Source organism: Dermacentor albipictus, chromosome 7, assembly GCF_038994185.2.
Source record: "Dermacentor albipictus isolate Rhodes 1998 colony chromosome 7, USDA_Dalb.pri_finalv2, whole genome shotgun sequence".
NCBI classification, from domain to species: Eukaryota; Metazoa; Arthropoda; class Arachnida; order Ixodida; family Ixodidae; genus Dermacentor; species Dermacentor albipictus.
Genome location: NC_091827.1, coordinates 33,980,209 through 33,997,328, shown reverse-complemented (window position 1 = coordinate 33,997,328; position 17,120 = coordinate 33,980,209). Strand labels below are relative to the sequence as shown.

At 46.4% G+C, this 17,120-nt stretch overlaps 2 protein-coding genes across 6 annotated transcripts in view; both read right to left on the bottom strand.

The window, feature by feature from the left end:
- The window catches only part of LOC139047780 (poly [ADP-ribose] polymerase tankyrase-like), a 110,029-nt gene extending 93,084 nt beyond the window's left edge, over positions 1–16,945 (bottom strand). For 2 of the 5 annotated variants that reach the window (XM_070521849.1, XM_070521852.1), the window contains exons 1-7: positions 16,589–16,945; positions 15,004–15,117; positions 10,644–10,741; positions 9,754–10,044; positions 8,997–9,265; positions 7,130–7,252; positions 1,382–1,546 (exon numbers count right to left, since the gene is read on the bottom strand). In XM_070521849.1, coding sequence (XP_070377950.1) covers positions 1,382–1,546; positions 7,130–7,252; positions 8,997–9,265; positions 9,754–10,044; positions 10,644–10,741; positions 15,004–15,084 — 1,027 coding nt within the window. In that variant the 5' untranslated portion in view covers positions 15,085–15,117; positions 16,589–16,945. Of the gene's footprint in view, positions 1–1,381; positions 1,547–7,129; positions 7,253–8,996; positions 9,266–9,753; positions 10,045–10,643; positions 10,742–15,003; positions 15,118–15,731; positions 15,844–15,949; positions 16,160–16,588 lie in introns of those variants that run through there. The other 3 variants (XM_070521853.1, XM_070521850.1, XM_070521851.1) reach the window with 3 other exon arrangements.
- Positions 2,098–3,937, bottom strand: LOC139047372 (tigger transposable element-derived protein 6-like). Its single transcript, XM_070521196.1, has one exon. It carries the CDS (start codon positions 3,768–3,770, stop codon positions 2,211–2,213), a length of 1,560 nt encoding a protein of 519 aa, XP_070377297.1. The 5' UTR covers positions 3,771–3,937; the 3' UTR covers positions 2,098–2,210.
- Positions 16,946–17,120: the final 175 nt, after the last annotated feature.

Here is a 17,120-nt window from a genome sequence, read left to right as displayed (position 1 = left end):
ATATTTGCGTGCCATAGTACCAGCAGTTATCAGTAGATGGTCCGGATCGTAATATCGGCCACACAATCGCGTGTTGATACAAATGAAATCTACACCTGGAAGGATCTGGGATGCACGTCGTCTTACCGGTTAGCCGCAATGGCAACATTTAGGCAACTGACAGATCCGCAAGGGACTTCCACGTTGGTTCGCAATGCCTACTAGGTGGCATGCACAACATGCAAGAAATTTCATCACTCAAGCTGTATCCAGACTAAACATCAAGAAAACTCGCAAGCATACGGGGGGGAAGATTGGGTTCTTCACATCAAGCACAAAGGCAACATGGCACAGCACCCACTTCCAACGAGAGCTGTGCGACAATGCAACCAGATGAGGTTGAAGATTTTGGCCATTCACAACAAAAAGCGCACAGTGACTGCCAGAGAGACACGCAAAGGAGATGGCACGTCTGCACAACCCTGGATCACACACACACCGGTATCATGCCACATTCACGCCGACACCTCATTCACAAATCCCTTGGAATGCAGCCAAAGGCAAGGGGGCACGCAACTTGAGCATTTTGACAGCAGTTTTCAGCGCTTTCATGGAGCGCAACAGTCAGATGTCCAAGTTGGACCTCGGTTCAACTTGAGAGAACGTTCCCACCAATGATCAAAAAAAAAGGGGGGAAAAAATAAGAAAAGGGTCTGGCCAATGCCTCCCCCTGCTGAGTTTCACTGCATTGTCAAAAGGGTGGCGCTCGTAATGAGGCGCGCCCTCGATGAATTTTGGCTACATTCCGCAGAAGAAACGATGCACAGTTAAAAGCTGCATTCACCAGCCGGACCGAATCGCCAAAGCATTGCCCACAGAGTAAATAGGACTTGGCTCACTAGCGCCGAATCTCACCATGCACGAGGTCTCCAAAGACGAGAGCTGCTTGCGGTGGCAGAGGGTCTGGTGCACACCAAACCTCCCTACGCTGCATTCACGGAATGAATTGGCGATTCTGTCCGTCAAGTGAATCTACCTTACAGGACTCTCGGGGGGGGTTGGGAGGATCCACACAGGCGAAGACGCAAGCAACGTGGGGGATAGCCGTAGAGTAGCATGTAGCTAAGGGTGCACCCAACCAGGCCACACACAGCAGCTAGCCAGGGAGTAGCAGCGGAAAGGTGCCAGGAGTAGTCAAAACACCGACACACGTTACACATGTTGGGAGTAGGGAAGAAAGAAAAAAATAAAACCACCAGACACGCAAACGTACAGCAGACTGGGATGATGGAAGCAATGCGGAAAGAAGATGAAGAAAAAAAAAAATAAAGAGGGTGAAAGGGGGATGAAAAAAAAAAAGCGGCGAGAGAAACGGGTGGACCAGTGTACCGAGAATACGAACCTCCGTCCATGGTTAGTTGCCGAGGATCTGGAATATCCATACCATTCTCCACGTTGAGCGCTCTCTGCAGGATATTGAGCGTGCGCTTGCGTTCCTCGTCCGGCAACAAGTAGCGACCCCTGTCCACACGCCGCATCCGCAGGTTGGTCAGCACGCACTCAAAATCTGAAATGTGGAAAGTCCAATGTCAGTGGTGAAGGGCCCATCCATGTTGTAGTGTGCGAGAAGGAGTGAAATATCAAAGAATGCAAAAGACAAGTGCTAATGATGCTATGACACTAAAAAAGGCGGCCCATAAACAGGATGACAGATAAGCTTAAACAAGAAAACTTGGCAACTATGACTTGTCATGCAGCTACTGCATTCGCTTGATTCTAACGAACACTTACAGAGAACTCTGCTACTAAATGGCATGCAAATGGCAAATTTATTAGGCTTAGAGCAGCTTAAAGAACTCTAATAACGCCCTGCCTCATACTATGCTTCAAGGCAATCAGATTTGCTTGGATTTGTGCAAGAGCAATTTTTCCGTATGCAGTCGGACAAGAGCATTACTATGTTGGCGATCTCTGTTGCCGGAGATCGCCATGGAGATTAAAAAATGGCTGTGGCTTAGCTAAGGTTAAGTCCAGGATGCAAAGCAGACTAGCCTTTATTTTAGTTGTTGAACCACTGTTTAGCCTGGTGAACTGCTGTTGCTTGGCTATACAGTTGAACCTCGCTACAACGAAACTGACGGGGCGCGCGAAAAATTTCGTTAAAGCGAAATTTCGTTGAGGCGAAAACAGGCCAAAAACACTGTCAGGTTGGACCACATAGTCCCAAAACATCATTTATTTCCAAAGAAGTCGGTCAGCTTCTTCTGCTTCTTTTTTTTTGCCACGAGTGCAGTGGCGCGGCTTTCGCACTCGGTGAACAGTTGCATCGCGACGTCGTCATCGTGAGCACCGAAAAATCTGCGGATCACATCAAAAGCATCCATCACTTTTATTGCAGGTGGTGGCGCTAAGTCCTCCGCGTCGCTGTCATCATCCGATGATGCGTCGTTGTGGCGAACGCCCTCAATTATAGCTTCGTCACTCAGCTCCTCGTGAGCTAGCACTTCACTGTCAACAGCGATGTAGTCGCCGATGTGAACATCGGCCGGCACATCTCCGGAGTCCTGAAGGGCTGCCCATGCCGCATTGGCCTCTGTGGAGGGTGGAGCAATTGTACTGCAGCCTTCCTCGTCCGACGTGGAGTTCGCTGCCAGTTGAGCATCGGAGTGAAAGCCGGCGTGCACAAAACAGTTGTAGATGATACTGCGACTGGTTGCCGTCCACGCTGCTGAGACCATCTGTACAGCCATGTACAAATCCACTTCAATTGCCCGACCGGTGTCGATGTTTAACACCAGCCGCTGAATCAGTCGCTGTCGATAAGCGCTTTTAACGCTATTGATGATACCTTGATCCAGCGGCTGGATTAAAGCCGTGCAATTCGGCGGGAAGAATCTTACTTCCACGCTTTGAAGCTGAACGTCTTCAACGTTATGCGCTGAGCAATTGTCGATGAGCAAACAAACCTTACGTTTCTTTGCCGTCATGTCACGGTCGAAAGCGGTTAGCCACTCTTTGAAAACGGCCCCTGTCATCCAAGACTTCTTATTGGCAACATATTTGACGGGCAGGCTCTTGCCACCTTTGAAGCACCGCGGCTTCGCACTTCTGCCTATCACCAGTGGGCAGCGCTTTTCAGACCCGTCCATGTTGCAGCACAGGAGCACAGTCACACGCTTTTTGCTATGCTTCCCTCCGCTGCATGGCTGGCCCTTCATGTGAAGCGTCTTGGAGGGGAGGAGCTCGAAGAAAAGTCCCGTTTCATCGGCATTGTATATGTCTGATGTGGCATATTTCTCCATTAATTCCGGCACAGTAGCTGATGCCCAAGCAGATGCAGCGTCGGCGTCTGATGAGGCCGACTCCCCACACAGCACTTTAGCGACGATTTCATGCCTGGCCTTAAAACGGGTCAGCCACCCTGAGCTGGCTTTGAAATCATTGATGCCCAGCATACAGGCATAGCCAAGTGCCTTTTGCTGCAACATGTTTCCGCTGACCGGCATCTTCTTTGCGCGCACGTCGAGGAACCACGTGTACAGAGCCTTCTCAAGGTCCTCATGAGCCGCTTGCGTCAGCTTTTTCCGCTTCGCGGATGTCCCCGAAGAAAGAGCTTGCGCTATCGCGTCTTTCGACTTCAAGATCGTTGACAGCGTGCTCTGTGAGATGCCGAAGTCCGCTGCAACATCTCCCTTTTTCCTGCCACTGGATGCCGCGCTGATAATCCGTGCCTTCTCTTCAAGCGAGAGGAACTTCCGCTTTCTAGATGAAGTCGCCATGCTCGCATTCATTACAGCGCACTAGCAGCACAAGCACGAGTGAAAAAAACTAGGGCAAACGCGCTGCTGTTGCCAGGCTGCTGCGTCCTTTGGCAACGGATTGGTTGCGGCTCTGAATTGGATTGGAAGAAAACGGGAGCTTGCCCCCGCGCCTTGTCGCAAGGCAGCCAACCCGATAGTCATCAACACCAAGCTATGGCGGTGATCATGTGCGTTTCAGTGAGTGGATTAGTTTGGTCCAGCGAATGTTTAGCGAAACAAAGCAGCGTGGGCCTATGGAAGTACATAGATGGGCGGCGATATGCTTGTTTTATTGTAAGATATATTTTTAAATCGAGCTTCGCATAGCAAAAATTTCGTTGAAGCGGAAACGCGCCCCAAAAATGGTTCGTTGTGATGAGAAATTTGTTCCATTACTTTGTATAGCGAGCTGACGGGGAATTGGAAATATTTCGTTGAAGCGAAAATTTCGTTGAAGCGACGTTCGTTGTAGCGGGGTTCGACTGTATTTGGTTCGGCTACACGAAGAAACAACTCATGCAGGCGAGCGCACGAGCTGAGACCCGGCTATGCAGCTACGCTGCCGCAAGCGAGCGCATGAGTTGAGCCTCCGCTTTTGCAGCTGTTATGACGTCATATGGTAGCTACGCAGCCGCGCGCGGCGCAGCAAGGAAGAGCGTGGTTGTGCGGCTAGTACGCTTCGCATAAAAAACAAGCCATGTTTTTTCGTACCACTTGGCTCTCGCGAAGGCACACGAGGCGGTGCCAATCACACAGATGCAAAGCCGTACAAACACGAAGATGTGACATCATCTCCAAGACCCACCTGCTCAGTTCACACACCATATGCAAAAAGCAACCAAAACCTTAAAAAAAGGGGGGGAGGGGTCCCACCATTAGGCGATCGCAACGCTAGCGCTAACCGAAAAACATTTTTAAATATTGTGCCATCCCCTGGAGCGTTTTGTCAGCCAAGGAAGAGTGAGCATAACCTCCAAGACGGGAGGATGTTGCGCGCACGCCTCCCAATCTTGAAGGCTACAGAACAGAGCAGTAGCCAAGCGAGCAGGAAATACGACACGGCGGCTCTCAAGATTGGGTAGTGTGGCTCAGAATGAGCGATATAGTCCGGAAAACCGAACATTGGGCCCTAAATTTGTTCAAAAAATCGGTCGCGAAAATGCATTAGCTCTATGGGAACCCTAACGGTGCAATTATTATTAAGTCCAGCATATCCATCAAGTCCAAATTCTTGGACTTCGAAAAACTTGTCCGCAACTGTATATAGTCAAAGCTCATTATAACAAAGTTGTATTCAACATGAAAGTACATTTATTATATCTAACACCGTATTTACCTGATACAAGCCTGCACCTAATTTTCATGGGAGAAAAGTAACATAATACAAGTGCAACTGAATGTAATATGCCCCTGGATTATAGAATTAAAAGACAGCATTCTTATGTTTGCAAACATAAAAAAGCAAGATGTGCAGAATTAACGTTCACAGAATTTTTCTTTTATTTGAGCATTCATGAAAGAGGTGCATTTTTATCGTTACTTGCATTACATTGGCCACAAATACGAAGTTCACAGAGGCGGTATCCTCCAGCGATCACTTTTAGAGATACTACTCACATTTAGAGATACTACTATCACTTTTGCAAGATTTCACATTAGCCTACTTACTCGAATCTAACCCGCACTTTCTTTCCGATAGAACGGGCCTAAAAATTGCATGCGCATTAGAATCGAGTGCGGGCCTAAATCTGCGTTACCATATCTCCATCGGCGCTTCAAAATGGCCGCCTCGTGTGTGTTTCGAGCCTAGCTGCCATAGCTTCCTCCATGTGCTGTAGTATATGTGCTTAGGTTAGTCCACCATCAGCCTTCCCGTTTCCTGCGTTTGCTCTGTGAGCATGGAAGTGCCGACTGCGAAGACATGCGATGAGAAGATGCGCCGAGTTCGCCGAGATGCGCCAATGAGAAGATGCGCCGAGTTCATAATGAGGACGCAATTAAAAGGAATGTGATCATGTGCGCAGAGGCGAACGGAAATTGAGCTGCATCATCGACATTTGGAGTTCCCGAAACTTGCGTGCAGGGCTGGCGCAAACAGGAGAGGACAGTCTACGTGTCTGGGCAGCATGAAGGTCAATTCACTCGATCCTGATAGCGCTTCAAAATGGCCTGATACTTCCTCACTCCAGCATTTTGATAGCGAGTTTTCATGGTCATTGAGTGAGGCGTGTTCGTGTTTGCTTGTGGCCGCATTAGTAAGCGAATGTTTACAAGTTTATACGGACAATAAAACTTGTATCCTTACTTCGTATAGCTGTCCACTAATTTGCAATCGCAATTGATGCTTTGCCTTTTGGGTGAAACCGACTTCTCTTATTAATCACAACTTTAGTGTACTGAGAGTAAACTTTTGTTTTTCTAAATGAGAGAAAGTTGTATTTCTGTATGAAAGAATGAGGTGCAAGGTACTGCAAAGAACTTTCCTTTTTTAAGGTCTCAGCGAGTGCACTTTACAATTGAGGGCGCCTTAGAATCGAATAAATATGGTACTTTGCATCAGACTTGACAAAGAATGTGGCCAAGAGAAAGTGAGCTTGGAACAGCACCAGAAACAGTAAGGCATCTGGTGCTTCGTCGCACCGAAGTATCACCGAAAGTGACTGAGCGAGAATACCACTCCAATCGTAGTAGAGCACAAAGTGAACCCACAACAACCTCCACGAAAATGTGCTCTGTTGCCATGTTGTGATGGTGATGACGCCGCTTCTTACAGCTCTGATACGCTGTTGCCAACGCCTCATACGAGGCTTAGGTTGCATATCAGATCGTAACGTGCAGGAGAAAAAAAGGTGCGTTAGATTTGGGTAAATATGGTATTTATTAGTATGCATGCCAATATATGCAAAAAAAGCAAGATTTTAAACTTGCTTCTTTGCATCCATGTTCATTCAACTGTATATTCACTTGAACATTTTCAGGTTTCTTTCTAAATTCTAAATATGAAAATTGGAGTAGTGTTACAATTAAGGGCTTCTTTACTTATCTGGGTAAATATAATGTCTGCTTTCTTAGATAATATAAGTGAACAGGCCGAACGGAGCCATATGCTCTAGACAGTTTCTTCCTTAAAATCTGAGCTGAAAATAGACGAGCATACAGTTTTTTTCTTCTTAAAATTTGAGCTAGAAGAAGCAAACATGGAACATGCTATACATTTCAGGCTCCCTCACACACAGAACGTGTGGACTTAGAAACCCACTCAGCTACAGTCTGGCACCTCGCAATTTCTTGGTTTCTGCAGATGTTTTAAACCGAAGAAAGACGGGAAAACCAAAATGACAGCGACTCACCCGTGTTATCGTAAAAGTCAGGAGCGTAAATATCTGGCTCGCTGTCATTGTTCAGCCACTGGATCTTGAAGCGCTTGCTGCTCTTGTAGACGTTTTGTGCAGTGCGGCATACATAGAAGCTCCCTACAACAGAACAAGACATTCCTGCATTACCATCATCACCAGCAGAAGGCGCACAACGGGCAAGGAGCAAGTGAAGCCCTGCTTGTCACCCTCATACATTCCTCAAGTCAAAGGTTTCAAAATTAGTACTAAGCAGTTTTAAAAAATATAAAAGCTCTTCACAGCGAAACTGACATAAGGGAATCGCGATAGGTTCTACTGCCAACTCATACATGCTCTTCGTGAATTGTCTTGTACTTGCTGTGGCACGGTATTGGGGGTGCAATCTAGCATGTGCTCAGTGAATTACAGTTGCGGCCTCTGATGTTTCGGTACAGACCTTTGCACCTTCTTGTGAAGCCTTTTCAGTTTTTTTTATTGTTATTATTATTATTAGACATATGACACACAAGAGGCTTCAGACAAAAGGCATCACAAACCAGTGCAAACACTAGGCAGAATCAAACCTCATCACAAAGAAGTCGCACCTGACACGAAACTACCTTCCTTAGGTTCGACATTTGTTATAAGCACATTCTGCAGACTGATATCAGCAAGGAACTTCTTAGGTTGACTTCAACACATCTAATAATTCATTATACCGAGGCGCGAACTCAAATTGCTATAGCAGCTACAAAGAGATCAGACGTTTTACAAGTGGCATTTTAGCAAGCGCCATTTGTCCCCACAAACACTTAACTGGCCACTGTGGCACATGTGAGTAATTTCTAAAGCAGAAAATTCGAAGACTCACCCGGCACTTAGTGATAAAGTACCGGTGACGAGCTGGGCTAATCCTTGGCAGTTTTTAACAGAAAGTAGTGGTGGGCGAATATTCTAAGTTTCGAATACGCACCGAATATTACACACTAAATATTCTTATTTGAAGATGAACTATTCGGTATTTTTGAATATAGCAACTAAGCAAATATTTTGCAATAACTAACTGTTAAAGTCGGGTTACTTTCTCTGCTAAACAATGTATCAAGTTATCAAAAGTGAAACGATGACAAAAGTTTTCGAAGCAATGTAGAAATAAAAATGGTAATGCAAGCTTTGTTTAGGTTTTGCGGCCGAAGCCAACATGGCAACAGGTTATTTTTGCTTGTAGTCTGCCATTTAGCGTTTCTTGCAGCCTAGTGATGTAGCAGTTTCATCTTTTACATTACAACCAGTGTTCTTTCCCTTGCAACGGGCCCTTCTCTCTCTGTGTATACCACGCCTTCAGCAACTTTTTCTTTTTCTTTCAAAAAGATCTTGATTTTTTTTAACCATTTATTTAGCTTACGTGGATAAAACTGATTATAATTTGCTTCTTTCTTTTCACTTGCCAGTAAAACCATGGTACCTAACTATACCGAAGGATCATTCCTGCTGTAAATATATGCATCTGGATTTGACTATTCAATATTCAATATACTTACTATTCATATTCGAAAAAGTAGATATGTGCCCTCTTCTACCAGAAACGTGTGGCCAATCCCAGCACGTCCAAGTCCCAGAAGTGGTTAATAATTTACTAAATTATGAGGTTATATGTCTCGGAAGCCGCACAGTCGGTCATGCCTCCTTGCCAGTTGTTTTGGCAACACCACAACTTGAACAGACGTCACGGGTGCACGCTTGCAACCAGCTGCAAGCGTGCACTCGTGTCATTCTATGAATGCACATTTAAGGTTGCGTTTTTCCCGCAGTTCAGTGGATCGAGGACCCCACGCAGCCCCCCCCCCCCCCCCCCCCCCCGTTGCCATTTCCTCCCACTCACCGGTCTCGTTGCGCACGGCCAGGAACTCGCCCTTCTGGAATACCACCACCTTGTCCTCCTGCTGGGGCGCCTTGGGAGAGCTGGTGCGCAGCACAAGTGTGGGCAGCACACCCGGCGACTGGAAGGGCTGGTACTGTAGCCGCATACGCTTGCTCGCCCGCCCCGACCCACTACCGCCTGCCGTGTCGGACGAGGAGCCTGGCGACCGCGGACTTTCGCGTTTGCGGGCTCTCCGAGGAGGCGGTGTGGTGTCGGCTTCCTTTGCCGCCCTGCGGTGAAGAGCAGGTTGCACGTGCCAACACCACGATTCGATTACGAGGCGTGCTGTAGCGGGGAACTCCAAATTTATTTTGACCACATGGTTGTTGTTTTTTTACCCTTTGAGGGTCAAGTTTTTTTCACCAAAATGTTTCACCAAAATGAAAAGAAATGTAGGCATGGCGGCATCATTTGTATATGGCGGCATCGTTTGTATACACCAGCGCCCACCTATGAGCAGATGTAACCACACGCCTGTGAGCAACAGACAAGCGAGCATTTAACGGTGACCCTTTCAGAGATTAGAAACCAGACAGACATCAGATTTTAGGAGCACATGAATGGAACCAGCCCGCGAGACGAAACCAAAACTAAATACTGGCTAAACTAAAGAAACTAAACGTACGGATGTGCGAGCGGTCGCTGAAACACGAGCGTAAGAAAACCAAGAAGCTATGGAGCAAGAAAAGAGTTGTTGTAAATGGCAAATGTCACTCACGCAGGCGGAGAGCTGCTGGTGGGCGCCGCACTCTCCACAGTGCTGGAAGCAGTAGCTGCGGCCCCTCGCCTGCCAGAGGATTCACGAGGCGGTGGTTTTGCTGGCACCCGTCCAGCAGTGGCGGAGGCCCCAGCGGTGGGACCAGGGGCGCAGTTGCGCGAGGTTCGGCGACTTCCTGCTGAAGGCGTGGTGCTTTCGGAGTTTCCCACAGTAGCTGGTGCCGCAGCGGATGCAGCCTTGCTTCCCGTAGATGCTGCAGCGGATGCTGTGCTGCTTTTCGAGGATGCTTTGCTGCAAAGGAAAGGAATTTGAATGTGTGTGTGTGGAGGGGGGTGGGGGGGAGGAGGCCTATTTGATATCTGAATCAAAGCAGGTGAGCATGAACACTGACCCATACCGAGCATTCGAATAATGCACCTTGTCCTGAAAGTACTGTTTGCAGCAAGTGGACAGTGCTTTCAGTTGTCGTCGCTGTTGCATACTACATCACAATGGCATCCTTGTTGGCTTCTGGACTGCCTGTTTCAAGTGTTCCTCAAATATCCTTAATGCAAAGCACGTCAGGCCTTTAAGAGGAACATGATTACTGAACCTTCACTTGGTGTCTAGACTAAGGTGTCTGACATAAGCTATCGTCAGCAAAAGTAGAATGTATTGGAGTGCCACATATTACATCCTCTTACCTTGTGCTGTTTACCTCATGTATAAAGGGAAAAAGAAAAAAAAAAGCATTAACTTCAGAAAACAAAAAAGGACATTTCAATACAAGGCAGCCCCAACTAACGAAACTGCAGCGGAACATTATGCTAGAAGGAGTTGAAATGCAAATGCCTGTTGACGGTAAACCAGACAGCAAAGAAAGCGCAAACACTGTGTTTGGTGAAGCTGACCTGTTTGCATTAGCATGACGAGCTGCTCTCGAAGTGACGGCGGGTGCATCCTGGGTTACTGCAGCCTTTGTGCCATGCTTTTCAGGTGACTTCTTTTCCTGCAAGTGAAGTTAAGAAATTGTTTTTTTTTTAATGGCAGTTTTAACAAATCGCATCAGATTGTGGCATTCCCAAAGTGGAGTTCCCAACATCCCAAAGTCCCCCATGAGCTATGAAACATGCCACAGTGGGGGAGGGCTCTGTATTAATTTCAACTGCAAAATACATCTAAATCTAAGTAAACAACCATTCTGCATTCCGCCCCCGTCGGAACTAGGCGGCTGCAGCCGGGAATTGCTCCCATGACCTTGCGCTCGACAGCAGAACACCACAGTCACCGAGCCACTGCAGTACGTACAGTATTCGCAAACTCGCAGCAAATGTTAGCAGTCCGCACACATTCTCTGCAGAGGATGCAACGGCACTGTTCACACCATAGTAGCCCGTTTCACACATGGCAGGCAATGGTACAAAGACTAATTTGTCTCGCTGCTCGTAATTTCAACCAAAAAATAGTGCACCACATATGAAGGTATGCATCATACAAATAGATGTAATGTTGTCTCATACTTGTTTATGCCACACTATATGATGCCATTACTATGTGGTAGGCATAGCAGATATGATCCTATTGACTACCAAACGAGCTGATTGCCATGTTTCTGCGACCAGCGGCCACTGCGCACAGGTTACACTTGTGACCATGACAGCACAGCCTCAAGGTGAATAAATAGTATGTAATTTGACATAACCTTTACATCCACAAGTGGTAGTGACAATATATCACTACATAAGCCTCTTGAATAATGCGTATGGTTGCTCCAACAAACATGACAAACTGGCCCCTGCTCGAGCTGCCAGTTATATTGGTCCACGCAGTAACTGCTTCATTCGCATAATATGAAGTAGTTATTCTGCAGAAGGCATGGAGACAGGGTGAGAGTGCTATGACTGCACTACCTTTGTCAAAAGGGCAAGTATAGCGACGTAGCATTAGCTTACTATCCCTACCTAACCAGCCACTCTTTGATGGTGCACTACACGCTCAACGTAACTAGCTACCATCAGCTAGTTAGCTTTAGCTAACCAACCTCTTTTTGAACAACATAGATGCTACGTGCTGTATGGAACTACGCCGCTACTAAAGTAGTGTAGAGCCCGGCAACATGGTCATTTCAATGCAAGCATTCCACAGCGAGATTAAGCCACTGAACCTGCCTTGGCTTGCAGATATTGCCAAGCATCCTTTTCCACTAAGTTGCACAAACGCTTAAAAACATGCTAAAGCTCCCTGGACAATGGCAGTTCAAGTTGTTTCTCCAGGTTTGAAGTCTAACAACCAAAGGTACAGCGAAAAGTATGTCAAAATGTGCCGGCACGGGCGTCTTCATAGCAACACATTTGTCATCCAGCAACCAGAACTGGCACACATTGACAATAGATTCTGTTCACAACAATTATGCACAATTTATTAGTTAGATTTCATTAATGCACCCATGGAGGGAACAAGAAAATGGAGCGTACAATGAATAGTAGGCCCGAAACGGTGAGCGCATGTACTGTAAAATGTACCGCATAAATGGTATTTGAGACTTTTTTACAATACATGTACTGCCCAATGTGAAAGGCTAACATCAATGAACACAAGTTAACGAATGTCTCCCGAAATTCAGAACCCAGTATACACATTAAAGCTGCATCGAAGAGATAAAACCACCAGAAGATGACATACAGGTCATAAGGCAACTTCTAATTACGTTATCAAGCTGAAAGGTGCATTACTCATTCAAGTAAGGCTTTGGAAAAGGAACCGTATTTAGGGATTAGAGCAAACAATGTGTAACAATACATGAAACAGGTATCGTGTACCAAGAACAACCTACACAACAGTGGTAATACCAAATGCAAAGTGCATAGCTTTGTGCAGCTCAGAAACGTACTTAAAAATGCTAGAGCAACATTTTTCACCCAAACGGGGTGCCTACTAAGCTGGCACTTTCAAATTTCCCTACCTATTTGTGGTTTTTTCCTACTGTATTAAGGGAGACACTCCTCGAGGCAACTTCTTTTTTATTACTTGTGTTAGAGGTTTCGAAATTCAGTGAAGTATAGAGTTTTCGATACAGATTCCAAATGTGGCACTACTTTTTGTGTAGCTGTTAAAGTTTTGGAGTTATGGTGATGCGCAATGCCAAAATATAGTCATCTTTATGGGCACTTTGTGTAATAAATTTTCACGAAAGCATCGTGCTGTAACTTGTTTAGCTCTTTGTCCATAACAAAGTGCCGATATCTAGCCGAACAGTGTGTACAATTACTGAAACTACGCAAAAAGATTAGAACATTTTAACTAATTCTTTTTCTCAATTCTCTGAAATGTAACCATGTACTTTTGAAACTTACTGCTTGGAGATATTGCAATTTCAAGTAGATATTAGCACTGTACATATCTTCAAAAGTATGTATGCCAAATTTCATTACTATAAAGCAATTGTAGTGTACACTACAAGGTTATTTTCATGTGATCATGAAAAAAATTAGTTGAAGTGTCCCAATTCATTTTTTATAATTCCAGTAATTGAGCACACTGTTTGAATAGATATCGGCAGTTTGCGGTCTACAAAGAGCTAAATAAGCTACAGCGCAAAGCGAGCATTAGTTTATTACACAGTACAGTGCCTGCAAAATCACTATTTTGCCATTGTGTAGGACTTAACTCAAGAAGTGTAGCAGCTACGCATAAATTAATGACATATTCGAAATCTGCTTGAAATGCTCTGTAAGTGGATGGATTTTCAAATGTTTAGTACATATACTGAAGAAATGTTCTTTCGAGGAGCTATGCTTAGGTGCTAATTCCCTGACAGTGTTTGATCATTTTTTCATGAATTTTTCAGGATTGACAAACTTGAACAAAATTCCTCATTTTCAAGGTTTTATATTTTGACTGACACCCTGCTAGTAACATCATCCGACTTTTCTGCACTTACGATTATTGTGCCATCTCTCTCCAAAACAATTCGCAAGCAATCACACACTTAACATTTAAGATGCCTGCAATTCCAACCAAATAATGTGTAACCTAAACAGCGTGGTTGCACAAACTTATATAAATATTAGATCTATTAGATGGCTAGAGCATCGCAGGCGTAATGCGAAGACATGGGATCATTCCCCACCTGCGGCAAGTTGTTTTTGCATCCACTTTCATTGGCATTAACTTATTTCTTTAATTCAATTAGTAAGTGCAAATAATCTCCCCTATGTATTCCATGGTGTCTTTGTTTGTTGGCTTCTCATGACATGGTTAATAAAATCCGCCCCTCAGTTAACCCTCTTTCTTCTCGTTCTTACAAATATTAGAAGGCACACAGTGACATATCTGCCGCAGATGAGCTTTCTCCAAAGGTCAGCTGTAAAGTGGCGGTAACATACAGTCGTGGGCTAAAGCCTAAAAAAGGAGATGCAGAAAGAAACAAATTTTTGTAGCCTGGACACCAGTACGAAATGAGTATGCGTTACAACCCATATTTACAAGTGCGACCAGCTGCAAAGTACTGACCCAATTTCACATTACACTGTAGTGACAAATCTTTCCCTTTTCGCTGATGCTATGGCCTCTACACCTTTGCTCCTAAGTGTACATAACATGAAGCCACAATGTATATCCTCTTTCAACATGAAGACAGATCAGATAATTGCTTTCCAGGTTAGTTTATATTACTGAGTGGTATGCTACAAAAATTTAAAATAAAATTTTCAGTTTAAGCGTCAGGTTTTAAAGCAGCATTTCCATGTACGTGGTCGGAGTATCCACATCCTCGTGTATTTGTTTATATCCCCTTTGTCCGAACACGGAGATCTCAAGACTTAACGCTGCGTGTTGGGTTGTCATTTTAATGCTTCATCATAGATTTCTGCATCACGACACAGTACTTCAAATGAAAATTCGCTTCACAGTTGTTTTTAGTCATTTGTGGCTACACAATGGCATAGTCTAAATCAACTGTCAATTTTCTCGAAGGCAGACAGCAAGATTACAATTAAACCACCTCCACACCCTTCTTCATGCATTTGACTTCATATCTGGGATGAGCAAAAAAATCACTTCCAAGTAAATATTGAAAAGTACTAAAGGCAATGAGCAATTTGATGTACAAGGGGTCGCGAAAGGATTTAACAAGGAAAAGCACTTTGTGGAGGTTAGTGGTCATCGGGTGGCAGACAATACTGCAGCACAGGGGTTCTAGGCTAAAATGTATCCCCCCCCCCCCTTTTTTTAAGGTGGCCAAGCAAGAGGTGATGATATTGGGAGACCGACCTGCTGAGGTGTTCCTTCAGAATGGTTCTGTACCAGGAGTGGAGTTGGGCCATCTTTACAACCATTTGTAGCTGGCTCCATGCTGTCTTCGTTTCACTTGCTGATTACTTCACCCTGCCGCAAACAACACCAGCACAGAGACATACATTGAGAGAGAGAGAGATTTTCTGACCTGCTTCATTGAGTGAGCATGCTTGTAGTGCAGGCACTAAGAACTTGCACAAATATTTAAAAAATTCCTCATAATAGTGAGCGTGTGCGTCAATGTTGCAGTCTTTTTATGCAAGGGCTACACGCCAGTCTGACTTACAATTTCGATAAAGTCGCTTTTACTTCTTGTTATTTTATTTCGCGTGCGCCGCAAGTGAGCTTTGACCTCACCTAGACGACCGCAACCGAGAGGGGCTACATGTTCCGTTCCATCGCGCTACTAACGCGATTTAGGTTAGCGGTTATCATGCAGCCCCGGAATTTTAAACCAGCAGACGCAAACGCGCGTCCAGACGTATCGCTTACATACACTAGTACACAGACGGCTCATTACGTGTAGGTCGGAAGCACTGCAACGCCGCAAATAAAAAAAGGTCGAGAGGGATGGGGAGAAGCAACAGTGCTACTTTTTTGCTAGCTCGTAACAGCTAACGCAGTACACTCGCGTCATCAAAGCGAGAGGATCGCGCCACCAGCATAACGGCAGACGCGCGTCGCTGATCATCATGTTTACAAACCGATTACAGCTCGAGGTCCCTGCGAAGGGGAAAAGCATATTTTACAACACGACCAATAAGGCGCCGAGGGCCTGCGAAGAATGTTAATGACTGCAGTTAAAAGGACGACACGCTCTTTGCAAGCAGTCACGCCTCGTACTACGTCGAACGCTTTCCAAAGCGGCAACTTTGAGACGCGCGTCAGTTGTAATAGGAACGCTGCAAAGAACATCACCCACTGTTCGGAAACGCCGAGAAGAGACGCTTCCGCGGGCATTGCACACCGAAACGCGGGGGGTCTCGGCCAGCAGGGCAACGCTCGTAACGGAACACGCAAAAGTCGGGACCCGCGGCAGATGCACACATGAACTGCGAGCGCTGCGCCGTTTAGGCTTCAGCTCGGCGCGACGCGTTGCTGGCTTGTTCCTGGGCGCTCCTCAAGGCAAAACCTTTCGAAAATCTTCAAACACAGCCACTAAGCCTAAGCGTTGGGCGCGCTTTGCGAAGCGGCGGCGTTCGACTAGCTCGACATCCGCCGCTCCTTTTTCTATTCTTTCGGTGCTTTTTACGTTTTTTTTTTCTTCCCCCGACCGGAGGGAGTCTACGCGGCAAAGACCTGTCCCCGCAGTGCATTCGAACACACGCACACACCTGCTCGATCCACGCTCGTAGCGGGAGCTGCTGTCGCAAGCCCGCAGGCGCGGCGTTCGCTCTGCCCCGGGGAACGCGCCCGCGAAAAATGTTCGTCCCAGTAGCGCGTCCGAACCGGCACGGCGCTGCGAGGGACAGCGCTACCTTCTTTCGATCACTGGTGTGTCGTTGCTGGCACCGAAATCTCCGCGCAAGCCCGCAGGTCGCCGCGGAAAAGGGCCACTTACCGCACACTTTCTACGCGTAGACGGCGGAGAAATGACGTTTCAGAGGCCGACCGGCAGTGTTGCCGTGTCCCAGAGCGCTGCTGCCCGGTTATCCGTCATGTCGGCCATGTTAGGAGAGCGGCGGTCGGTGGCGGCTATGTTTGCGAGAGAAGCCGGTTCTTCTCATTCACCGCGCGAGGCGTCGCTTGCGCCACGCCAGGGCGTGCAACGGCGTCGACGCTTGTTGCCGATGGTCATCGACGAAACAATATTTCAACGGTCGGCCCGTTACACGGGCATTCATGAGGGTTTACGCTCACCGCCAAATACCACACACACGCTACAGCACGAACACCAAACAAATGGGAGCTGGCTTCGCAGTCATTGATTGGCTGGAGGAGTCGGAATCATCTTTTGTGACTAGCGACATCTACACAGCATCGCAGCAGCGGCGGGGCCGGTAGGCAACAGCAGCGGGAGCGAAAAATATTTAGCGGGGCGTGTGCTTGATGTGTCTCAAAGAATGACGGAATAAAAGGCTTCCGACTGCCCA